Genomic DNA, 27,554 nt, shown 5'->3' with positions numbered 1-27,554 from the left:
GTACACATAGAACTTTTGCACCAGAAACAATTTCCTTGTGTCTAATCACACTTGGCCAATGAAGAATTCTATTCTGTTCTGTTCTGTTCTGTACTGTTTCATTCCTTTTCATTCCATTCCATTCCAAGCTTCTTTACCTCACAGGAAGAAAGCTTCACTTTTTAAACAATGATGTCCATGCCTAATATCTTTTTCCCCCAAATCTGTATCATTGTTGGACATTTCTACCTATATAGTTTCAGTTTCCACTCCCAATCTCTTCAAAAGAGTTGACTATAATGAAGAATTGCTTTCATTTTGTCCAACTTCAAAATGTTGGAAAATGGATGAAGAATTTTATTTGGTGACTATCCTTCTCTAAGTTTCTGAAGTAGCAAAAATCTTTTCATTTCCATTCCACACAAATGTTACATAAAAATATTGCTTATCTGATACTTATTCTGGTTCTCAATTCATGTAGTATGTATTTCCACTCAATAGATATATATTACTACCACTTTCCTCCAAGAATGGAGTGAGACAGCAGGGAGTAGAATATTGTAGCTGTTAAGCCATTTTCTCCATAAAAGTACAGCTGCGTGATCAAAAAATTCAAGTTAGAATGAAATAAAGATTTCTTCAAATTAGGAAATAGACTGTCCATAAGCTCCAGAAAGCTATAAGCCTTTAGTAGTTTGACTGTATTTTCAAATACATTACAGCTGAGCCAAAAATAAATTGGCTTAACTTTCAAACATAGTTGACATCACAGGAACACAAAAATCTGGATCCATTTTCAAATTGATGCAGAGCTTTTATATGAAAAGGACTACAATCTTTTTTTTCCCATTCTACCCTGTGTCTCTAGACTAATAAACTAATCAGGCTTTGCAAAGACTGTTAAGGAAAAGTATTCAGTACTTATAATCTTCCATTATGAATAAAGAAAACTAACATACTTATGTGGGAGTAATGCTGATTGAGTAAAAGTACTGTATGGTGTGTATAATATAAAAGTTATAAACTACAAGGAGGGCACCAGATCAGGGCATTTACTGGAAAAAAAAACCAAGGATAATATATCTGATCCAAATTATTTGGGTTTCTCATAGTAGAGATTCATTATTCAGTCTGACTTTGATATAAACCATTGTTCGATTAAACTTCCTTGGCAAACTGGACAACTTCCAAATAGACTATCATTGTTTATTTAATGGCATACAAATGCATAATTTATGGTGCAAATGTCCAAGCAATGTAGTAAGTTTTCAGTTAAACAAAATATTTATTAAAGTCCAGAAAATAGACTTGGTTGAATGGATTTCAGAGAAACATGATCTCATTGGATTCTACACTTTGTGCCCAGGAAGTAAATCCTGATTTATTAAAAATGAAGTTAGCAGATTATTCGGTTTTACATAAATTACTCTTAACTGCAGGTGTTTGATTTAGTGAAATTTGAGGAAGAGGGAGGGAGAAATATAGTATTATGGGTACTTTCAAAGAAGCAGAAAATCATTGATGTTGAAGACTGCATTATATGTGGATTGAGGCATTGGCAAATACAAAGGATAACAATATGCAGCAATAAAGCCTAGAAAGGACATATAAATGACTAATTAAATATAAATGATAAATTTAATGATTATTATTACTTATTATTTGGATGGAAATAGACTTGCAACAATTATCCACATTCTGGTTTCTTTCTGCTATTTAATATACATAATGTTGTCTCTGAACTCCCATAATACTTGATTCTAAATACAATTTTAGGAATACTAACTTGAATCAGTTTCTGGCTATATATTGTCTCCAATAGCAGAGGCAGTGAGACTCCAAATATCAGTCTCAAGTGACCAAGTGAGAATGTGTGACTGCCCTTGTGCCCTGAAGAAGATACTGGCAACCCTATCCTTTGCCCTGATCCTTCAGTGGGTCTCTCTGTGTTGTTCAGTTTTTAAGATAATTATAATGTATTGTTTGTTACCTACAAAATTACACAGATATTGATCAATACATTTTTCCTTTGATATTTTTGTAATATTAACTTTCTTTAAAAAAGAAACCTGAAAAGCTATTCAATACAACATTTTTAAAGTACAGGTTGACTACAATCATTGTGACATGAGATGCTTTGGCTCAAAAGGATTGACTTGTCTATGCAGAAAACCCAGACCATTTATCTAATCTAAAATTCCCACTAGAATATGAAGATCAAGTTTCATACCAGGGAATTAATTTTATTCAAACAAGGAGGCAAAACCACCAGCAAAGCTATTGATGCAATATGTTTTCTTGGGTGTTTCTGTGACCCTCAACTGTTTATGATTTATCTGGCTGAAGTTATTCAAGCAATCTCATTCTTCTTCTGACAGCAGGTATAAACAGCAAGATGGCAAATTTATATATATATACTTCTCTATGCCTGATAGCATTCTGGCCTTCATTTATTCTCAATTATACAAACACTGTCCTCCACTGAGGAGCTGGATGAAGGGTACTTCAATGATTTATTAGCTTTAAGAAGACACACTACTTCTTGATATGAAAGACAAGATTGATTATTCACCCATGAGCTATCCAATCTACCCTAGTCATTCCATTTCTCCTGCTTTAACACAACAGGGACATGACCCCCAACATAAGGAATGCAAAGCATGTGGGAGGTGATGACGAGAAAGAAAAAGTATGAAAACTGCATTTAACCTGATAGAAAGTTAAGTGAAACACAATCAGACAAAACTAGTATTAGACAATATTACCCATAATATTTTTCCATGTATTTTTTCTAACCTATTGGCAAAGACAAGAAGTCTTATTCCATGTCTTGGTGTGCAACTGTTTATGGTTTTTTTCAAATGAGTATCAACTAGTATATCAGTTTTAAATTCAGGTTTCCCTTCATTAATTTTAACCATATCTAGAACAATGTGTTTCCCACCAAACCGTCTACATGTTGTATTCTAATCATACAATTCTTTATTCTAATAAAGCAATCACAATGCACTTTGGGCAACAAGAGGATATCATTAGAAAGCAGTAAAGCTAAGAACATATTTTAAAACCAGAGACAGCAGGCTTAAATTAGTTAGGCTCAGAATGAGACCAGTGCTTTAAATATTTGTTCCCATGACTCACACTTGGAAAAATAAAAAACACAACTCCCCAGCTTTTATAGTTGACCTTTAGTAGAGTGATACACTCAGTTCAGACATTTGGTGCTTTCACCAAAGCAAAATCAAGACATTGTTTTCCATACGGAGACAAATTTTATCTCTAAAGCATACCCAGCAAATATTTGATATATTTACTATATTTCTTTAGTTAGCCATGGAGAGAGAGAGAGAGAGAGAGAGAGAGAGAGAGAGAGAGAGAGAGAGAGAGAGAGAGAGAGAGAGAGAGAGAGAGAGGAGAAGAACTTGCCATGGGTAAGTATTCACTAAATTCACTGGAGTTCACATTTGACATGAGTTTGTTTGTTCTTAATTCTTGAAAAGGCCAAGACAAAAATTGAATACAATTTTATTTACACTTTCTTCCAATTATATTTAACATTTTTTCTCCCCTGTCATATTATTGTTTACAATTTGTTAGCATATTTTGAGAAGAACTACATTTCTTCCCAAGAACTCCTTATCTCCATTAAATAATAACATATGGCTGAAATAATCTCTGGATATTAATGGTTATCCGCCTGCCCTCCTGAAAGGCATTTTCTTTCTGTTTCCTTGCAGAATGCTTTATGGCTCTGGGGGTTATGTAGAAACAAACCTCCTAATTTTGCTGTGGTTTGGCAAATACTGTCACTAGCAGGTGAAACTGACAATAAATCTTTAGTATAACGGGCTTTTTAAACTTGCAAGGAAAGGTGTGTGCATACGTTTGTATGTAGTATTTTATTTGTTTCTTAGAATTCTCAGGATTTTAAGCAGTAGCATTTTGTGTAACTTTGTGCATGACTAAGAGGAGGGTAGGAGTAATGATTAGTATTTGACTCAGAGTGTACAGGGAAATATCAGAGCTATAGGCTAGAATAGAAAATTTAAAGAAAAGTCTAGAAGGAGGTAATGGCAAAGAGTGGATTGAAGCCAATTGCTAGAATTAGGAAATTAATTAAATAACATAGCAAACTAATAGCTGTATATATTTCTGAAAGATACATGGTGCCTCTACAAAATAATCTGGAGTTGGTTCAGTCTTTTGTGTAATACAGGCATCCATAGCAGCAAAATTATTATATTCACAAGAATTTGTTCAAAAATGGTTCTTGTGGATTACAGAATTTCATAAGAATGAAAATTTTAACGATTTTCAAAAGTGATTTTCAAATCAGTTGTGTAGGCTTCCAGCAATGGAATGAAGAGGATTTTTCCTTCCCTACAGGACTGTTCATTTATAAGATAAGTAAATGGGAAGCTATATTGTCTTTGAGACTTGAAGGCATTGCTGAGTGATGGGTCAGGGTGGGAAACAAGTATTAAGCACACAAAGAAGGACATGCTCAATTAGATATGAGGAAAAATTGAGGAAAAGAAGGACACATTGATTGTTCAATTTTCTTGCCTACAACAAAAACTAGAGCAAAATCTGCAAAGATATGTATTTAGGATTATATGTATATGAAATTACTTTTTTTCAGCATCAGAAAGATTGATTTTTCAATCACAATATTTTTCCAACAAATCTTTAATTTCAAGAACATATACTAGTGTAATGTAGTCAAAGATACCTACTTTCAAAAATTTCACCACAGAAAGTTAGGATGTGTTCCACAGAGTGCAATGATCAAAGATTTGAAACGAGTGGATTGAAGCCAATTGTTGGAATCAGGAAATCAATTAAATAACATAAATCTAGGTTATTGAGTCTACTGACCAATGAGAGAAAGACAATTTACAATGCCACAATACACAAACGTTTGATAGACTAGTGTTGTGAAGTGTCCCAGAAAGCACAAAAACACTCTAAAAGTCAGACATTATGTGATGTTTAGGTTTAGGTTAATCCCAGACAGAGGAGATACAGATAAAAAGTAAGATATCTCCTCCTTTTGCTGGATTTCTGGTAACCCCAGCCAGGGTTACCCTTCTGGTAACCCTAGCCATATATGATCACACACACACACACATACACACACACATATATGTGCAAGAAATAGGAAGATACATAGTCTTCTTCCTTCCCTCTGAATGTGAAACTGATTGGCAGAAAGAGAAAATAAAGCCTCTTGATCTACCATTTTTTCTAAATATTGTAGAAATAAAATATTTCTATAGAATAGGCCTAGGAAATTCTGTGCATTCACAGTGGATCCCTAGAAAGTATGTAAAGACCACTTCTGATGTTAGAATCATAGGATCTCCTCATTTTCTGAAATTAATAGTAATGTAAGATATGGGAAAAATACATAAAAATAAAAACCACCAACTATCCAAAAAAACCATATAACTTATTATGGTATCTAGAATATTTTGTCCTTATCTATTGAATCAATTTCTTCATTAGAGAGTTTTCTCTAATTTGACATCAGCAAGATTTTCTCTTCCAAAGAGAATGAAAAAAATTCCATGGCAGAGTTTTCCCAGATATCTACTAATATTCTGGCTGTTTAAACACTGGTGCAAATCTCTTAGCTTACTAGGGTTTTGTTTTTTTTAACTCATTTTCTAAGGAAGTTAAAGAGGTTTAATCTCACTGAAATTCCTCTGGGACTTAAATAAGTGCCTATCATCATTTCTGAAATTATGAGTTGGCTACCTTTGCATATTTAAGCCATGTGTAAAACATGATTGAAATTGCCTTCTGTAAAAATGTGCACATGGAAGCATGCCAAAACAACTACAATTACTGGTAGTAGAGAGACTACAAAAATAATGGGAAAGGATTATGAGAAAATACTATGCTGAATTACCCAGATAGCATCATAATACCCAGTTTCAAACAGTTGAACAAAACTTCTAGTCCCTTGCCAGAATTTAGATCTACCCAGCCCAGCTTATTCCTTGCTTTAGGAGAGCCAAGTATTCTATGATTTGACATGGATAAAGTTTGGCCTAATCCCTGGAGGTTCCAACAGTCCCTACACTTGTCACAAAAATAAAGGTCTTCAATAGGTGGATTGTAAACTGTAAATAAACTGCCAACACTGGCCTTGCCCAGTTTCTAAAAGCCCAGCTCATTGGACCCACTGGGGCTCATAAAATAACAAAACAAATAGCAAGCTCACTAGCAGGAGTCTGGGAAACTCGCCAATCTCATTATGGGGAAAGCAGCATAAAGCTCTGGCTTTTTTAGAGCAGACAGAATCCCCTTTTTCCAGAAGTCAGTTATAGCTGTGACTGGCACATTGCTGGAGAAAAGGTGGGGAGGGGTTTCATAGCCACAGAGAATACAGCATTGAATATCACCCCATAACTCTCTCATATGCATGCAATCACACACCTCCTTGCAACTGGTGGCAGAACTAACATTTTTCTACATGTCCCAAAGAATCAGGCTTGAATCACAATGACCAAATGCTAGTTTCATAAACAAGCATTGAGTTTTCAGTATCCTTTGTTTGTTCTTTCATCTTAAGCAGTGCTTTTCTACTGGAAAACTGTGCTCCCCAAAGCCAGGAAGTTAAATATTGTCAGTTTGATTTTATCCCAAATGAACCACCCTAGATTATTTTTACATGGAAAACCCTAACCCTAACCCTTTCTATAAAATATTGGAGGGGGGGGCAAAAAAAGGAATTATCCACAAAAGTGATCAATTATATTCAACAGAGGTTCAGGATTCTAAGCTGCTTTTGTTAAAGGGGGGAAAATAAAACAAAGAGAAAATGTGGGATGTTAAGAAATGGAGGAGGACCTTTATTTTTAATGGAAACACCAACAAGTGCTAGGTCTACTTTCTTTGAGAATGAAACAATGGTAAGTTGGATAAAGGCATTGTTGGTAAATTTATTAATGTGTAGGTTTCAGAATTAAACTTTCATCTTCATTCCTCCTTTCCACATGTGCAATCAGTCAAGTCACAGCAAATCCCAAGTGTACTTAAAGAGCTGTTGGTATCAATAATGAATTGTTATCAATATTGATTTTCTTCTAGTATTGAGGCTATTGTTACCAGGATATTTATATATTGCTTTACTACAACTGAAGCAGAATATCATAATGTTCTGTTTAGCTTTGAGATGGAATGTTTTGTGGTTAAATTTAGGCAAATTAGATACACCATCTATCAGGAAATGATATAGGCTACACTATATAACCTCTGCTGTTCCTTCAACCACAGTTAGATGTTTTGCAACATAGAAGCTAATAAAAATAAATAAATAGATTAGTAATGAGGATTTCACAGAAACTGACTAATCGATTAAGAGGAAGTAGCATATTGCCATAGGAATGCAGTGTTCTCAGTGATAAGTCCTCCGAAGACACAGAGATACATTCAGAAAATGATATAGTCAGAATCAGCATCCCAAATCCTTTCCAGCAAGAAAATCCCCATAGGGCAAAAAGAGAGAAAAAAATCCACTCGGCAGAAGACCACAACTAATGGATTATTCTGGCAATCAAGATTGCCAGTTCTGAACTCTTATTGGCTCAGACTAGTCATCAAGTAATGATTCTTTAAACTTTGTTTATATTTTACACATCACATTTTACACCATAACTTTTTAAGTCCTTAAAACTCTAAAGTACTGCAATTTTTTACAAACAGAAATCATTGGCTCAACTCAATACCTTCATTTTTAGATAAATTCACCCTTACTTCAATGGCCCATTTGTACTTTATCTGGCAATTTCCCTCAAAACTCAAAGTTTCTTTCCACAATTAAAATGTAGTGATAAGAAAACCAGCAATTTCAGAGTCACTGGGGCAGTGAGAGCCAAGTCCCACTGCCCTGGTTCCTGATAATAAGTTGCTTAGTTCCTGCTTTAAAAAAACAACATGATTTTAAACAGGATTGCTGCAAAAAGCATCCCATTCCACTCCTAATAATTCTGGTTAACAGCTGCGCAATTTTTTTTAGATTTTTTAGAATTTTAGAATTTGTTCTAATTTTCAACAAATATGTCCTGACTGTTTGAATGTAACGGGCATTAACATTGATACACATTTCATTTTTTACATATTATTCTAGAACAGTGTTTCTCAATCTCAACAATTTTAAGATGGGTGGACTTCAATTGGCAAGGGGAATTTTGGAAGTTGACATTTTTTGACCCATATGTGATGACCCTATGTGACTCTGTAATGACAACACCGTAGCCTAATTCCTATAAATAGACTTGCCATCATCTTTTAAAAAGTTTCCACTATAAAAATGTCATCAGGGATTGAACCATCCCAAAATGGGTAGTCCTTTAGTAATCCTACATAATTAATAGAACACAATTTCCCTTGGAACATTACATTACCAAAATCCACATACAAGCTACTCTCTTTAAGTGCATTTTAAAATAGAGACTTTCCAGCTAAAACTGCAGTAGCCTAAGCCCGCCCACATATATACTGATGCTGTTTCAAACAGAGACAAAGAACTGTACAGTACTACTAACATTTGTGGTTAATATTAAGGATGTTACTGGTAATCCAACAATTATGGAGTCACAAACCATCTGTAGCCTTGAAATTAAGCCGAAGGTCAATAGCTCAGTTGCTTGCATATTCAGTGCAACTATTTTCAGGAAATGGGTCTATAAAATATAGACTAATTGAACACATTAATAAAAATTCTGTGCAAATATATATTCACAATTGTGTGGGATTATGTTCTAAAGAACACATGAGTCTTCACTGTGAATAACTGCAAAGGGTTGTACTGCCCTATATTTTTTAAAGCACACACAAAGTTTAATTATGCAATGTGGGATTCATCTCATGCACCAACTCATAAACATTTAGTCTTTTAGACTAAATTTTAAACTTTTAGTATCACTTGACTTTATTTGGAAGATGGTAAAAAATGAGCAGACCTGTTTTCCTAGATTAAAACATGCTTGTATCATCATGTGAATTACAGTTATAACTGGAAAGCAAACCTGTTGGCAGAATTAATACCACACAGCCGTAATGAGGTTTTCTCAGTTATGCTCCAACACGTCATATAAATGTAAATTTGTGGCTTGGAAATCAGGGCTTTTGCTTTAATGTAATGTTTGAGCTCAGCCAATTATTGCTTATTTAAGAAATCATGGTGAAACAAATCACAGCCAAACAAATGATGACTTAGGATGCCCTGTGAATTCAGCCATAGCATGTCTAATTCCTTAGCTAAGATTCGTTATGTTAGTTAATGTAACAAATTACATTACATTCATTAGTTAATTCATTACATTTGATCATACTTCCTTCTGTAACTTCTTTCACCTCATATGTTCTGCAACTCCTGTACTACTATATTTGGGCTGCAAAAGTCCATATGACCTCTAGATTGAACCAAAGAGTTTAGAGTTTTCTGTGTTCCTTTGCTGCTGATTTTCTGGAAACCTTATTGAACATCCCAGAGCAGACTTTTAGACACATGGAGCCTGCATTGGGAGGCAAACAAAGCTGAAAATCACTATCCCATTCCTTCCTCTACTCCTAAGAGAATATTATTATGACTGATGATGGCATATCAGGATTCATTCTCAATAGCCAAATGGGAAATGATATCACTCTGCAATGAGGTTGTGTCCATAACTGATTGAAATTACCAATTTCAATGTTGGAATGGAAAGTTTAAATTTATTTGAACATCTAATTTACCACAGAGCTTTACTGCTTTACCATGAATATGTGTGAAGAAAAAGCCACAGTGAATTACCTCTTCACTTCCTAAGTTTCACAAAAAAAGAAGCCTTTGTTTAAAAGCAAAGGAATGAAAAATGCCCCTTGGGCAAGTAGCCTGCTTTTACAACAAAGGCCATAAGGAATTTTATCTAATGGGTCAGTTAGTCATAGGACAAAGACTATAGAAAGTGCAAAATGGTGAACTGCACAATTAGAGTGTAAAATAGCAATGCCTGAATTAGACTGCATTTTAAAAAGGCTACCATTACCCATATTAACTGATATATTCTTCTTAAATATTATAAGGAGGTTGTTCTCAACATCAGGATTTCCACTGCTAAAAAGAAAAAGTGAAATCAGGAATGCATGTTTCCAGAGACATCTACAGATGATAGAACAAATTAATTAATTTAAGAAATTAAATTAATCCATACTGTACAAAAATATGTGACCAAGCATAAAGAAACAAGCCTTAAAGATATCATATCTTCTAGATAATAAAATAAAAATATTCAAATATGATTTTAATACTGAAAATCTGAAAAATCAAATGTGATTTCGATACTGAAAATCTTCATGTTTCTCCAGTTTCACAGAATCTTTAGTGTGAAATCCCCCTTTCAACCCAGAAGTGCTTAGGCATGACATGAGTGTAGTAGTCGTAATGGTGATGTTGTAACAGCACATCTTCAAGTGCAAATCATTGGGATAGCCAAAAAAAATTGTGTGCAGAGCAGAAAGAGAATCAAAATTGGATCATGTTTGAAAAGTATTGGATCATGTTTAAAAATTAATTTGTCTCTTAAAAATATAACAATAAAGTGACTATTTAGCAAATGAAGCAGAAATATTGACTCAGATTAACCCAGGAGTATTTTTATTTTTTAAAAAACCAAAACCATAAGAATTTGAATATTTAATTTAATTCTTATATACTTTTGATGTCTGTTTTTGCTGCTTTCAATTTACATACCACTCCAACACTCTTCATTCTCCTTGGCTACCCTTGCTTCCTGATCATAAAAAAATCCACTGAGCTTTATGATTTGGAAAAGCAAAAGTAGCCAGAGAAATTGACTAGAAATATGATTGGATAAGAAAAGAGGCATTTGAGTATCAAACATTCCTCAGATAATTCAAAATTAAAGTAAGGAAAGAAAGCCATTGCATGACCAAATGCTCAAAACATTTTCTCAGTTCTCAGTTTTCTGAGAACATTTTTCAAACAAATAAACAATATCAAACAAAATTCTCATTTCTCTTTTTCCTAGAGCAGCCTTTTTCAACTGGAATTTGTTAGTTGTATAAAAGATTGTGACTGAAAAAAATTAATTTATATGCCATACAATGCTAACATTCATAGTAGTGGGAATTTTTATGCAGCAACTCAATTGCTGGCTTGCCACCTTGTTGTTGTAAACATAAATATTTCAAACATGGGTTGAACAGGTTATAAATAAAATGTTTTGTGAAGTTTTTGCAATTTATTTAGGGATTTCTGAGCCCAAAAATCATTTTAAAGGTTCTTCCAGAATAAAAAGTTGGAAAAGGCTGCTCTAAAGCAATGTATATTTCCTTAGGTAGGAAAGCCACCTGGGTGACTTTGAGCCAGTCTCTCTCTCACCCCAATCTACCTTACAGTATAGTCATTGTATGAGATATAAGAAATAAGAGTATTAGGTATTCATGCCATCTTGAGTTCAGCAAAAATAAAGACAGGATAAACATCTAATACATAAATAGATGAACTGAATATTGGTTGAAATTATGCAAAATAAAATTTTGTAAAACCTTTAACCATCAATACCCATAGAGAAATGAAATGTCTAAAGTAAATAGTTATCTTACCTTCTTTAACTTGCCACTCTTGGTACCCACAAATACCACACTGTAGCCATTGTAGACATATGATGTAACAGAAGTCATCCGATCACGACTAGATGTATACAGGGTCACTCCCTCTACTGGTATGGAGCCTCCCAGTGGCTGATTAATGTCCAATCCACAAAAGTTGTCATCTATTGGAACTGGCTGAAAATTTTCACAAAATCTGAATTAGGAATGAATTAGGAATGAATGTTGGCGTTCTGAAAATTGCATTAAAAAAATAGGCCTGTGCAAGTCATCTGGTGAAATAGCTCTTTGGCCTTTCTGTAATGTTGTGAAGAAAGCATTTCTCAGTTCACCATAAGCACTTTCTGAATCTCACTAGTTTGTGTATTTATTTAATTTAAATATATTATATTTAAATTATAATTAAGTGCAGTGCTGGTAAATAAATATAATTATACAGTACAAACCAGTACAAGCAATAAAGCGATATAATTAATATATTTCCTATTTCTTCTCAATCATTCTTCTAAAAATATAAGTTGATGGTTAGTAACATGTTAAAAGTAGGCCAGATCCCTGAACTCTGAAGAAAACAAACTATGATTTTCTTCTTGTGAGCATTTTGTCTTTTCCTAGAAAGAATTTTATCCCATACATGTCTGTTTTAATGGGAAGCAATAACATACCATTCCTTCCGACACCTTATCTAGGAAGGACATGGTAATCTGAGGGATAGCAGCCAGGATGGTCTGTTTAATTTTACTCCAGCAAAATGTTGTAAACAAACTTTATCTTACTACAATTGAAGTATACAGGAATATATTATACTTCCTGCCAATAATAGGAAATGCAGTTTAATATTTTGTAGGGCAATAAATTGGAGAAGGTATTCTAAACAACCAGTAGAAAAACTCTCCTTCTCTAATCAGAATCTGTCAGGGTAGGTATCCTATTCTCCATCAACGAAGTATTTGAGGGGTACAAAAGCAGAATATAAGCAAAGGAGCTTTGTGTTAATGGTATTGATTACTTGTGCAGTTAGGCTACATGCATGTAAAGCATTAAAAGCAATGTCTCTAAGAGCCACTTCATTTTCTTTATATGCTCTGATATAGAAATCAATTTGTTCTTATTTTGATCAAGACAGCAGGGGTGATATATCTCTTGCATTTATCATCCTGGGGCAGCTGTATTAGAAGATAAACTGTCATTAAAATTGTCAGTGACATTTAAGGTTTGTTCACAGAAACCTTGAGTTTTTGTGTATAGATAGAGAGATAAATATATTATAATAAATATATAAAGAATAAATGTATAGAATAAAATATTCAAAAAGTATTATAAATATAAATCATGTGTGTGTGTGTGTGTGTGTGTGTGGGTGTGTGGGTGTGTGTATGTTTTCTTAAGTTTTCGTGGGTACTTACATGTATGGTATTCAGCTTTGTTCGGGTATTTTCCCACGTCATTATAGTTGTGCTTTTAAAGTTTTAGCAAGGTTTCGGCAGAATCTCATCTGCCATCATCAGGCTTCTGTATAGTGTTCGTCTGTGAGTCAGACTTTCACAGCCATTTCTGTTTTAAATTTGGGGCTAGCCTACTGCTGTGCCAGAATGTTTTTTTTCTTCATCCTGATTGTTTGGGAGTCTTAGTCTGTGTTTATTGGTCTTGTAGTTTGCTGTTTTCTGCTTGATTGGTGTGTTCTGCTTGATTCTATTCATGCAATGAATAGAAAAGATGACTCCACCAGACTGTCAATTATCTGGAAGCCTGCACTCTCAAACAAAAAACACACCACAAGCCAGCCAAACACCTAGGCACAAACAGACTCCCCCTGATACCTCCAGCTCAAACACACCCCAACCAGGCACCCAGATGAAACCTAGCTTCCTAATAAATGATAGCCATCCATTTATTCAGAGCCAAACTGCACTAAAAGCCTCCAATACCGGAACACAATGTTGCCAGCCAATCAAGACAAAATAAGCCACAAAACAGACAGAAGATATTACAAACAACAATCAAGCAGAACATATCAAACTCCAAGACCAATAAACACAGACCAAGACTCCCAACCAATCAGGATGAAGAAAAAACCATTCTGGCACAGCAGTAGGCCAGCCCCAAATTTAAAACAGAAACAGCTGTGAAAGACTGACTCACAGACGAACACAATACAGAAGCCTGATGATGGCAGATGAGATTCTGCCAAAACGTTGCTACAACTTTAAAAGCACAACTATAATGATGTGGGAAAATACCCGAACAAAGCTGAATACCATACATGTAAGTACCCACGAAAACTTAAGAAAAGAAAACATATATATGTATATGTATATGTATATGTATATGTGTATGTATGTATGTATGTATGTATGTATGTATGTATGTATGTATGTAAGGCCTCCAAACCATTTATTTCTTACTTTTCTCCCATTGTTTTAGTAACAAAATGACTTTTAGCCAGTACAAATTTCACTTTTCTATTATTATAATACATGAATGAATTACAGTGTTCAATTTCATGCAGAAAAAAACTGTGTAATCACAACACCTACAAATGGGACAATGTTTGATCCATACCTATTCTACACAATCAGTAGTTCAAGTTGAAACTTCAGCTGCAGTCTTTTAAAGATATTTTCTGCCAGAAAAAAACATTATCCAGAGTTCAATTAAAAACTGAGCTAACACTTTAATCTGGTTTCTCTTTCAGAAGACCTCCTCAAACTTCTTGCCAGGAAGCAAATACTTAAATCCCACAATTTCTAACAGTACTACTGCTAATATTCTCCATACCTTCCTTAAAGTAATCCTATTTAAAATTCAGTAATCATTCTTACCGCCTTGGTACATTGGACATCTTTCCCTAGTAGCCAGTTGAGTTCCAAGTTGCCTTCCCCCTGGTAGCAAGATTGTAGCCGTTCCTTAATTTGGGCATTGATTGCACGGATGGGAAAGATGCAAAGAGCAGAGTCATCAGGGGGATGGTGGTACTGTTTTTGTCCCTTGGAAAAAATGGCAAAAAGGACATCATCCTTAGCAGTGATGTTCAGGGATCTGGCAAGGACTTCCCCTGGCTTAGAAAGGTAAGCTGCCTGAAGTAGACGGTATTCCACCTCACCTTTGACACAACCAAAGGGCAGAGAAACATAGGAGTGGAATTTAGGGTCATCCTTGCAGAGACGCACAATCCGAGATGTGTAGAAGAGGTCACTAGCTGAATTGATAGACACGCCTTCGGGAGTCTCTGGCTGGACAGTCAGAAAATAAACAAAATTTCCACTGGCAAATCCATAGATATAGAAGATATCAAAGTGAGAGACTAAGGCCAATGTATCTGAAGGGATTTTGATTAGTGATGAAACAAAATCACTGTGAAGCTCATAATCCAACATAGCTGAGGATTCTGGGTCACGAGGCAGCTTTCGGCTAGAGAGGGTGGGAAAGTAATCCTGCTTACCATCCACTGCTGTGCCAATGAATAGCTTCCCATCTTCTCCCTCAGAGCGAACTATAACTCCATACATAGTGCCAGTCTTGTTGACGCTGGAAAGATAGTGTTCTTTCTTGTGAGAAGGCTCTACTAAGATAAAGAGGTCATCCAGGCGCAGTAATTTACAGATGCCTTGATAAAGACTCCCACAGGCCAGCAGCCTATTTTCTGAGTAATCAATGATCAGGAGCTTGTTAACATTGTTCGTCAGAGTCAGGATCTCAGTGCAGGGTTGCACAATAAGTGGTGGGTAGCAGGACTTGTTGTCCTCCTCAGGTCCCGTCTTGTGATCTACCAAGACAGTTAAGTTTGCAGACAGCTTGTAAACCCGATTGATGGCCCCCACATAGACTGCCCCAGTCGTCTGATGGACTGTCAAGTGATTGAAAGTCCAGTCGCGGTTCTCAGGATGAAACGTATTATAGATAGGAGTGCTGTTAATGTTCTGTGAAAAGACTAAGAAAAGAAACACCAGGGCCACTGACCAGCCATCGGAGTCCCATGTCCGAGGCCAGAGCTTTCTCTGTTCCATCCTGTGGAGAAGAGCAAGGAAGAAAGGGAGCATATATCTCAAAACTCCCTTGTGCGACTCTAACCACAGCAGCTTTCTTTACATGTTTCTACAGAAAGGAAGAAAAAGAACAAAATGCACAGAACAAAAGATTAGATGGATCTCATCTTAGAATTACAATTGAAACAGACATTTCCATTAAAAACTCTTTGAAATAAAACAAAGATGGTTCTAAATCCATAAATGACCTGCCCATTTGAGTAAGTAGTACAAGTTTTAGCGCTCTGTTCTGCCTCTGTGTATTAATTATTACACAATTTAACTGCTCATGATATGCTCTGAGCCATGATTTTAAAAACAAAAATATTTTACATATTTGCCTACCCAAACAGCAGATCTAAAAACACAAATGGGGCAGCTATATTTTTTCCCTTAGTTACAAGAAGAATTTTTTTCCAGATGGATTACAATTTAATTAAAGAGAAAGTTATCAAAAATAAAGCTATCCCAACTTTCTGCAGTACTTCTGGCTTTATATACTGCATTCGCATGCACAGGAAACTTGATACTTCAGGCTGCATCTGCATTATCTGTGATTGGCCAGTCCAAAGGGTGCTGATATCGTCTATATCAGTGATGGTTAACCTTTTTGGTGCCGATGCCCAAAGCACGTGCATGCACGCATGCATGCACGCATGCCCCAATCCCCAAAATACAATGAAAGCTGCCCCCGTGCATGCGCCCCACCTCCCCAGCCCCCGTTTTGGCTTCCAGGTTGGTGCAGGAGGCTTTTCAGGCCCAAAATGGGATGTGGGGGGACCTCGTGATCTCTGCAATTTCTCCCCCCAGCATGCCCTAGCTTTCTGCTCCATTTCTGCATGGAGAGGCACCTGTGGAGGGTAGAAGCTGTGGAGATCGGGGAAGGCACGGGTGGCAGAAATGCAGGAGGAAGCTAGGGCATGCTGGGGTTAGAAACTGTGGAGATTGGAGAAGGCCCCACCCCTGCACATGCACAGCAGAGACACAAAGACCAGCTGGCCAGCACATGCATGGTGGAGCTGGGCTGGAGCAATGGCTGGCGTGCCTGCAGAGAGGGCTCTGCATGCTACTTGTGGCACGTGTGCCGTAGGTTCATCATCACAGATCTATATTAATGGGCAAATCAAATATGCATCATTCACTCACAAATGTATGCAGTCAAGTAGGCATGGGAATCAGAACTGTTAAAGTCCAAAATTTCACACACAAAACTATTGTATACTATTTTAAAAGTCTGTTAAAGCAAACTGTACAGCTTTCATTAATAAGCACCTATCTAGAAAAGGGTCATTAACTGAGATAAAAAATGCTGCTGCTGCATATCAACATTATAGCCTATAATAAGTATTCTCACATGGCAGCAGTAAAAGGTACAAGCAGAACTTTGGGTTGTGGAAGACTTTCAGAGTATAGTTGTTTATTATTCCAATAAAAGTGGGAGGGGGAGAATATTGTTGATCAAGAACACTTAGTAACGTTTTTATTACTTGGCATTAATTTGTCTCAGAAGAGAGGTTTTCAATTTGCAGTTCCAAAGTTAGTTGATCTCTGCAAGGTTAGAAAAGAAACATTGGCCAACTTCAGATACTCAGATGAGGTCTAGTTGCATAATTCTTCCCCCTAAAGATGTTCAACTTTAGCCGATAAGTGTCAGGGATCTTTCCATTCCTATTACTTGGGCTCTTTCAGCTGAGATTGAATTAGATAGCTTTTGCCTCTCCTATGTTCCTTCCCTGTAAAAGGAAGTGGTAAAGATTTCGCACACAGTAATGAAACCCAATATCACTTATTACATATTGTACTTTGTAGAGTCCTTGAGATTTCTCAGCTTTGATGTTTTTGTGCAAATGTTTCATTACCTGGCTAAGTAACGTCTTCAGTGCTAGAAGGCAGTGTGGTTTGCTCTGGATTTATATAGAGTAGCTTTCTTCTTATTCCTCTATATTTTTCTTCCTCTGCCACTTTTGTTCTCATGGTGATTGTAATCTAACTTCTGTCACCATCTGCCAGGATTGCATTAGCCTTCCTCTAGATCAGGCTTATCCAAATTAATGTTCAACAATACCAGAATAATTTGAAAAAAAATAGTGGAGTATTTCCAGGATTGTACAAGAATCCTTTCAACCTAATAACTAGATCAGGGCTGTCAAACTCGCAGCCAGATGCATCACGCGCTGGCCATGCCCATGCCCAGTTTAGCAAAGGGGGAAAAAGTCCCACTATGTCATGTGATGTCAACGTGACAACACGAGTTTGACACCCCTGAACTAGATGAACTGATCCTAGTGGTTATTATTTTGAGATCTTAAAATATTTTCCCTCCCCATTTCAGAGTTTGAGTTAAAGGGAAATAAATTAGGCATTTGTCTGAAAAATCAAACTGAAAGATGGAAGTTTTATATTACTAAGATGCTCTGCTCTTATCTGCAAACGCTATTCTTGCTGTCACAGCAGCCTGTGGCAAGTCTTGTATGGTTCGTTCAATACTAATTTGCATCTCTTTTTTATCTGTAGGCTGACCATTCAGTTTGGTATCATGCCTCTCTGGGGGAAAAAAAAATTAATTGTACAGGTTGAATCTAGCAGCTGTATTGAAGTCCTCATATCAAAAACATTTGGAGGATGTAAGCAAAATCAAGTGCCATTTAGACAGATCTGAAAGAGATGTGATTCTCAGTTTAGTGGTGATGGACATCAATTTTCATGCTCTGATGCTAATCTATATAGCACTTACTGCAACTATTTCTAGTAACTTAAAGTTTAAGGCTCAGTTAAAGGTTTTAATGATTGCAGATACAATAATTATACCAAATTTGCATTCCATATGTAAAGCAAATTTATTTTCAAATCTGGTACCTTGGATATTTGCATTAGATTGCCCAAATGTGTATGTACTCAGATACTGAGAAATGAATGCACATGTATTTCCTGGAATTAAAATATTTAAAGCAGTCTTTTTTTAAGCAAGTGGAAGAACCTAGTTGTTCTTAGCTGATCTCAAACAGCTAAGCAGAATTAGGTCTGATTAATATTTAGTTGGGTGACTACCAGGACATTCAACCAAGCAGAGGTAATGACTATGTCTATATTATTGTGAAGAAAACAAATCAATTTGTCTATATAATCTCAAGAGATTGATTCTAGGCTAAAGGGAATACAATGTACAATTAGCAACCAGCTATAAAATGTTCATACAATTGTACTCCCAGTATGCTAAATTAATGACCTAAATGTGATGAGTGCAAGGGTTACAGCTACATCTCTTCCAGATTCTTTTTCCAACTTATTTGAAAATACCCACATTAAACAGAATGACAAATCATAAAGCTTCCTTAGGAAATTGGAGTTTTGCCATAGAAAAACACCGGCTGTATAGTGCTAACTTATATCAGAAAACATTTTAATCACTTTTGGAATATGAATTTATGAATTTTCTGTATTGAAAATTTATGTCACCAGTCTCCAGTGTTTTGTATGCTGCATTTCACAGGCGGGAACTACATCGAATTGCTGAGAAACTCACTTTCTCTTTAACTTGCACATTTCTGCTGGGAATTATTAAGCAGTCAAAAGGGCACTATCATTGTGCAAGGGACTTGGGAGAATTCAAGGCTGTAAAAGTACCATAAACATGCAGAGAGAAAAACCCAAATAATGAACAATTTTCCTAAATTCCCCCAAAGTCTTGATATGTTGAGTGTATTTTGTGGAGAAAAGGAAACAGAAAATCAAGAGAAGAAAAATTCTGTTGATAGAGCAGGAAATCACCAGACTGCAATATTTCTTTTAACTCCAGCTTTCTGATTCTATAAAGACTAGTCATTTCCATACTGTCCTGTGAATGTGACCTTTTCTAAAGATAATAGTTGATAGGCACATAACATACAAATGGAGTAGAACGTTGGTGCTATTATACTAATTCATAACAATTCTACTTTCCTCCTTACATTTATATAAACATTCTGAGAAAATCACAAGATGAAAACTGATAATTTTGCAGCCAAGTTGGGCAGTGTCATATAGAGGTGATTTTAAAATAGGGCTACAGGTTCACATGTCCCATGGGCCATTCTTTACCCTTTGTTTCTTAGAGGAAAAAGCTCTCACCTCCTTAATTATTCACTACAACAGAGAGAAAATAATTTAAGAATTAATCACGTTTTCTGTTTCAACAGGGCCAAATTTATACCATTAGATCAAATCATAAACACATGAAAATAATACTATAGCTTATTGCCAGTATCTGATAGAGATATCTTAATGATGTAAATGGAGGTTCCATTTAGTTGTCACAATGTATACAAATGCATTCATACAATAATAATATATTAATATATCATATTGTAATAGCAAATTAAGCACTAACTTTATTCTACATCCCAACATCCTTTATAAGGCAACAAATTCTATTCATGATTTTCTCTTTATCATTTACTAGCACTGAATGTCACCAGTTATGCCATGCAATGGCACCTGAATATACAAGAAAGAAATGTCTACAGGACTAAGGAACTCCAAATTTTATAAAAGAAAAAAATTCTTTCCCTTTCAAAAACAGAAACAAAGCCTGTAAGTATTTTAAGCCCTGTGGTAGAATGACCAGAATCCTGAATTCTTACCACAATACAGTTGTAGATTCAGTTGTTTTCTTTGTAAATTATAACTTTCCAATTCCACTTAGTACAGGTAGTCCTTGACTTACAACCACAATTAAGCCCAAAATTTCTGTTGCAAAGTGATACATTTGTTAAGTAAGCTTTGCCCCATTTATGACCTTTCTTGCTACAATTATTAAGTGAATCACTGCAGCTGTTAAATTTAGTAACATAGTTAAATGGCATCTGGATTCCCAATTGGGTTTGCTTGTCAGAAGGTTGCACATGATCCAGGGATACTGCAACTCCTACTGTGATAAATATAGCCAATTTCCAAGTTTCCAGATTTTGATTATGTGACTGTGGGGATGTTGCAACAGTCATAAGTATGAAGAACAGTCATAAGACAAAGCTGACAAAGCTTCTTGGATGAGAAGCAAAACCTCTTCCAAGAAAAATCAAGGAAGTCCAGTCTCCTGAAAAAGCCCCTTTGGGACAACCATGACCTGGATGACTGAGAATCTCTACAAAGTCATCAGTCATTTTTTTCAGTGCCGTTGTAATTTCAATCACTAAGTGAACTGGTGTAAGTTGAGGACTACCTGTATTCTCTTGCCTGAACTAAAAGTCATATTTTATCTTTTCCTTTAATTAAGTTACTATATCTTTTTTGAATTGCCATGTTCAATAATACATGGGGATGAACCCTCTAATCTTAATATTTCTAAAATTCCTGAACAGTAATACGATGAGTTCTATTAGAAGAGCAATCATTAGTCTGTTGATCCTTTTTAGCAAGACAGAATGAATTGAGTGAATTGGAATCTGAGTGCTTCCTGCAGTGGCAAGTAGCCTAAATCAAACCTGTAGCTTAGAGCTGTCCCTCAGGCTAGAAGAAAAGCAGAAAGGAGCTGAAAATACAGTACACAGCAAGTCACAGTCCAAGATTTAGTGCTTCAAGATAAAGATTATCTTCTGCCATAACCTTATTTTTGCAATTCAGCCATTCTGATGCAAAGTAGGTTAAGAAGCTGTGTGTAGCAGAGACAGTCAACTTTCTAAAAGTGTCAAGTCAATTGGCTTCAAAAAAACTAGCAGTTAAGACATGCATCCTATTACTCTGTGAACAAGATAATGAAGGATGATATAATAATGTTAACATTTAGTCTAAATACAATTCACTCCAGAAGGAAATGGCAACTAATTCTAGATTTCTGCCAAGATACTACAAGATTAGTTCCCCATGACTGCTTATGAAATATATCCACTGAAAAAGAGGAGAGGGCAAGTATGTGTAGTGCTACTGCTTTAAGATATGGCTGGATTAAAGTTGAAAAGATGTCTAGATGCTGATGTGACAATAGGCAAAATAAAATTGCTATTCTCTCTCCCTCTCTCTCTCTCTCTCTCTCTCTCTCTCACACACACACACACACACACACACACACACACACACACACACATCTCTCTGTGTGTACACCATAAGAATGTGGAATAATAGAACCATGAACTAAGAAAATTTGATGTTGTCATAGCAGAAATGTCAAGACTGAACATTGACATTCTGGTAATCAATAAACTGAAATTGACTGAAATGGGTCATTTTACATCAGAGGAGCATTATATCTTCTGTTGCAGACAAAGGAGATGAAGAAGAAATTCATTAGCAACCTTTATTAACAAAAGGGTGTCAAAAATCTGATCCCAGATACAACCATTCCCTGGTCCTCCCTCCCCATGATAAGATGATTTCAATTTAAGTCCAAGGCAAGCTAATCAATATTATGCTGATTTAGATCTATGCACCAATCACAAATCCAAAGGAACTAAAAGTTGAAAATTGACAGAATGCTTTTAAAAAAGGTATCTGAGATAATGGTAAAATTTGATCCCAGAATGTAAAGTGACTCCACACATGAACAATGCCATATGTTCAACACTGAAATCAAGTGGTTTATATATTCTGCAAGGAAAGGTGGATAGTTCTTTAGTTAGTACACCTAGTAATGACTAATGCTCAAATCATGAACTTCTTGCAAAATTATAATTGCTACCCAGAGTCATCAGTCTCAAAACCCAGGTGGGCATATTATCAAGAGAGGAACCTTCCAATTCTAAGCCAGCCAGGTTTGAGTAATGCAAGTCATGTCAGCTGCCATAACTACTATTAAATTGCAGATAATATATTTATTACAGACCAACATGACATTCACCAACTGAACACCAACAAACCAAACAACAACTCTGAAGATAGTCTACCTCTCAGGATCCTGCCATGTCACCCTCCAGCCATCACAACCTCAGTTTTCTAGTTTACTCTACAATTTATCCCAAGACCCTCCCTGTAAAAAGCAAATTTGACCTTCATGCAGATCTTCAAGTTTTGCTACCTAAGTGAGGAGGGGGTGGAATCTATCTCAAGTCCACAACAGACCGAGAAAAAAAAAGAAACCTTCCTAATTCACGGAAATGTAAAAAGAGGGAAGAATGACAGCACAACAAGACTTGTACAATTGTTGTCAGTCTCACTGACCAGACCAGCAAATCAATATTGGTTATAATCTTGCAAACTGTCTTGCAGGGCACAGGAATGTATACATGAAATTTCCTACACAAATGTTTTGTTCTGAATCATGTTGTAGTAGCCAACTGCTTGAACTTGAGAAAACATTCCAAAGTATATTTTACAGTCAAATCTGAAGCACTGCACACTCTGTATGTGAGTGAATCCTCCCCCAAAATTACCCCATAGATGTCTGGATTTTAGAGGAATCTCATCAAGAGACTTTAATGTCTGTGCCACTGAAAGATGCACACTTACCTAAGAATGTTGGGTTGCTAGGAACCATCAGGTTACATTTCCAACAAAACTTACTTGGGGATTCTGTTGGAATTTTAAAATACCTTCTCCAGACTTCCAGGTTTAGCTGGAAATGAAGAATGATGAAATTGCATGCAAGAATGCAAGAGGTGACTGGTAAGACCAAGCAACATAACTGCTGGATGGCAATACTGGGCTTTCTCCCATTTTTAGTATAATGATTTAACTTTGAAGAACACCAGCACGTATTACAGAGAAAATGCCTTTGAAATACTTGGAAAACGTTGATCTTACTTTGCTTGCAGAGAATTTATTGGATCACAAAAATGTCTCTCAGATTGCTTGGATATATTGTTTAATCTTCTTTTCCTGGCCTTTAAATTATTGTCAGTTAAATATTAAAAGATGACATTTTCAAAATTGTAAGGCTACAATCCACAAATAAGCATGTCTGAGTCAACTGATATTGAAAATTTAAGAATCTCATTTACCATATTTCTGGAAAAAAAAATTATACTGCTCTACCATCTGATCTAAAAGCTCTATCTAATGCTCTAACATGTCGAAAGTGGTATTCTAATATTTCCAAAGCTTTCTTCTCTTGCAAAAAGAAGTAAAGAGAAAAGGAAAAAGCAAACCCAAATGTGAGATACTGTACATTTTTCTCCCTTTTCCTGCACTCTTTTATAAAATGTTTCTTGCACAACCAGGTTTATATCTATTCTATAATCTTAATATATCACATCTCACAAAATGTTTAATATCTGTATAAAGCTTAGCTTTGTCATACAATAAATATCATCCCAATTTCATCTAAAACCATGCCATTTTAACTCCAAAAGCCTTTTATTTTTGGCAACATCCAACAGGCTGCAAAGTTAACATTTTCTTTGATGTAATTTTAGTTAATACTAAAAGATAGAGAGTGCTGGTATGTAACTTTTCTGTTGTATATCTCTCTATTATTCCTTAGCCTTGTTAAAAAGTCCATAAGAGAAGTTCTCTCAAGATCTCTTTTTTTGGAATTGAACTGTTTAAAACCCCAAGGCTATAAAACACTGGAGACAGGACCAGTGAGTGAAAAAGAGATTACTCAAAATGTATATTTCCTCTTGGTCACCCTGTAATTAGAAAAAAACAAAAACAAAAACCTTGCATGGAATATTGAGGAAAAACAAATTGAAGCAATATCCCTTAATCAGCATGAATGAGAATGACTAAACTATGGCATTTTTAAAACAGCACAAGAATAAACCATATATTTATGATTTTATGCCAATTATAAAAATGTGCAGCTGCTTCTTACTCTTTTTTACACCAAAGTAAGCAGAGAAATTGGTTTGGATTGTAAGAGTCATACAAGAATTGGAATATTAACCTTTTCCTTCCTATTTCATCATTTTTTAAAGAAAAAAAATCCCAGATGGTTCTTTAAGTAAACAGCCCTGCAAATGAAGCAGGAAAGTGATGAAGGAAAGAATTAAACCTCTTCTTCTGATCCACAGGGGCCCATCCCTCCGGTCATGTGTCTTTGTAATTATTTTGGAGTTGCTTTAAAAAAAAATCAAGCAAGCAGCTGCACTTTAATCCTGAATAGTAAGATTTCACAACAATATACTCTGTTGTTTATACTATATTGTACATAGTAAGACCACCAAGTCATTAACATAACTTCATTAGCACTCAGTATTTAATAAGGTATATTAGATTATTCTAACTGGAGAATCTCTTTGCATGATTACATGGTGCATATGCATGGGAAACCAGGTGGCAAAAAATATTAGATGGTACCACAGCAGAATGCCAAAAATTAATGTTTGGTTTCTTCGTGTGAACTCCACTGTTTACAGAACAGAATGTGACATTGATCTTGAAGTGAGCAGTTGCCCCTTTGGTGAAGTATATGCAGTGGAACCCAAGAATCTTGGTCATGTTTCCACATTTGTCTTGCATACAGGCATGTAGCCCATCATCTCTTATGTTTAGGGAACTGAGATTCCTGAAAGCTAAAGTTCCTGCAGCACTGTTATATTCATGTAGATTGGCTTTAAAAAAAATGGGTATACAGTACCAGCAATCCCCAAAGTGTCAATACAGGCTTTGCAAATAGTCCATTTTATTGATTTTGTTTCCCTTATTTATTTTTTAATACAGGTAGTCCTCAACTTACAACAGTTCATTTAGTGGCCATTCAAAGTTACGACATCACTGAAAAAAGGGACGTTCGACTACTTTTCATACTTATGACCATTGCAACATTCCCACAATCACACGATCAAAATTCAGATTCTTTGCAACTGGTTCATATTTATGGCAACTGCAGTGTCCCAGTGAAATTTTTATGACCTTCTGGCAAACAAAGTCAGTGGGGAAGCCAGATTCACATAACAACCTTGTTACCCCTTAGCAGTTGCAGTGATTCACTTAACAACTGTGACAAGAAAGGTTGTAAAAATCTCACTTAACAAATGTCTCACTTAACAACAGGATTTTTGGACTCAATTGTGGCTGCAAATCAAGGACATTCAACAAGCTCTCCCCAAAACTTAGACTTGCTAAATAAGATCCATTTATTGGTTTTCAGCTTTAAGCTTTGAGAGCATTTTTCCTCAACAGGAAAATTACAAAGAGGCAACTGTTTTCAGAAGGGTCTAAGACACATTTGGGCAACAGGGACAGAAAGAAGAATCTAAAATACATTTGGGGATCCAGGAAGCAGAGGACAATGAGCATAGGAATCCAGTTCAGCAAACTAAGTAGTGACTTCTCTTCTTGGAGGCTTCTTTTCTTCTTCTTCTTTGCTGCGATGGATATATCTTGGTGTTAATGAAAGGACAACTATAGATCTTGTTATGTGAAAAAAGACTGCAGCAGTGAATTGGAGAGTTACTGTGAGAAGAACATGAATCAGAGAGTAGAAACAGAATGGGACTGGAATTCAAGGTTACTGACTAACCTTTTAGTCAGCCTCACTCACATATTTCCTCTCATTAATTTTCCAAGCCAACTTTCACAAAATGAAATTCGCCTTCCTCTTTACTGAAGAAAAGAGTATTTCCAAAGGGCAAAATCAAGTGGCTCAGGTGCTTCTGCTCTAAGGAAGACATTTGAGGCTGCTAACTGCTTTTCAAATGTACAAAAGGCACCTGATAACCTGTAATAAACACTAGTGACCTGAACAGGAGACTTATTGCTTCTGAGCAGCTTTGTTCTCTGATAAAATGACAGCAGAGCCTGAAAGATGGCAAGGAATGTGCATAGACACACATAAAAAGGATGTGTGTGCATGTGTGTGTGTCTAAGACATTCATCATTGTCCTGCTATTCTACAGTGAAGGAATGATTATATTGGAGTGTACATAAAGAGAGAACAGGAAAATTTTGGCAAACAAATTGTTGAAGGTATGAATATATTTGAACAAAGAATAACATGGAGGAAATCTAAAGCACTTCAAGTTTAAATAATCTTTGCTTTGGAGAAATGTAAACTGAAGTGTGTGTGTGTGTGTGTGTGTGTGTGTGTGAGTGAGAGAGAGAGAGAGAGAGAGAGAAAGAGAGAGAGAGAGAGAGTAGCCTCACACTCAATAAAGACAAAATAAAAACAAAATCAGGTACTATCAACATGTCACTTCTAATATCATTTCTATAACTATTACTTACTCATCTGCCTCAAGTTCTGAAGTGCAACAGACATAGAAATGTTTTTGTGACCTGTTGTTCATGTAAACTTCCAGCTGCTTGCAGTGTTGCTCTGGCCAAGCAATGTATTAGTTTACCAAACAAATCATCCTGCTGTTTTTATACAAAGACAAAGCAAATCACATACATATGTTGTACTGTGACTGGTAGTTGTCCATCATGGATATTTAACTGTTGCTTTCTAAGGTTTTTCTTTATTTTCTCAATAGCTATAGGCTAATGAATGTAACATGCATAATCAGGAGATCTAATATTAATGCTTAAATCAGATGGAAATAGATATAAATTTATTAGAAAGATTATTTCAACAGATAATTTTTTTCAATCACAAAAAAATTGCAACATTGAATGTGTCAGAGCATAACATGTAGAATCCGGTTGGTAGAATGCAATTCTGTTGGCTTCTAAGATAATTGCTAGATAAAAGAACCTAGCATGCATAGCATGGGCATGCTTAGAGAAAACTGGGTACATTGTCAAGCATACCAATCAAATTGTGTGAAAACTGAGCAATATTGGTCTTATCATTAGCAAGGAATGATGCAAGTGGTTCAATTGCAGTTAAGGTTAGTAATCTAATGTATATGTATACTTTTATCTTATTAAATACCATTATATGAAACCAATGGTGGATCAAATCCACGATGGGAAGTGAAGTCAATATCTATGGATCTACTTGGTCATTTAATTTTCTATTTCTTATCTCATGCTTTATTTGGGGGTGGGGTAGGATGGGGTGGGAACGTACTGTTCCCTAACCCTATTCAGTGCCTTGTATAATACTGCTTCCTTTGAAAGTAATAGCATGAT

At 35.7% G+C, this 27,554-nt stretch overlaps 1 protein-coding gene and 1 long non-coding RNA gene across 2 annotated transcripts in view; one reads left to right on the top strand and one right to left on the bottom strand.

Moving 5' to 3' along the window:
- PLXNA2 (plexin A2) overlaps positions 1-27,554 on the bottom strand; it is a 492,988-nt gene that overhangs the window by 426,439 nt on the left and 38,995 nt on the right. Inside the window, exons 2-3 of the mRNA XM_026675200.2 lie at positions 14,427-15,699; positions 11,599-11,781 (exon numbers count right to left, since the gene is read on the bottom strand). Of these exons, the coding sequence (XP_026530985.1) occupies positions 11,599-11,781; positions 14,427-15,644 (1,401 nt within the window). The 5' untranslated portion in view covers positions 15,645-15,699. The remainder of the gene's footprint in view (positions 1-11,598; positions 11,782-14,426; positions 15,700-27,554) is intronic.
- Positions 20,073-26,223, top strand: LOC148131160 (uncharacterized). The gene is made up of 2 exons (XR_015748325.1): positions 20,073-20,198; positions 25,200-26,223. It is a non-coding gene; the product is annotated as an uncharacterized LOC148131160 (long non-coding RNA).

The sequence above is a fragment of the Notechis scutatus genome, chromosome 3, assembly GCF_049901735.1.
Source record: "Notechis scutatus isolate UNSWTSFEM ecotype Mainland chromosome 3, rNotScu1.2, whole genome shotgun sequence".
NCBI classification, from domain to species: Eukaryota; Metazoa; Chordata; class Lepidosauria; order Squamata; family Elapidae; genus Notechis; species Notechis scutatus.
Note: the sequence above shows the minus strand (reverse complement) of the source record. Positions and strands in the feature narration are given on the sequence as shown.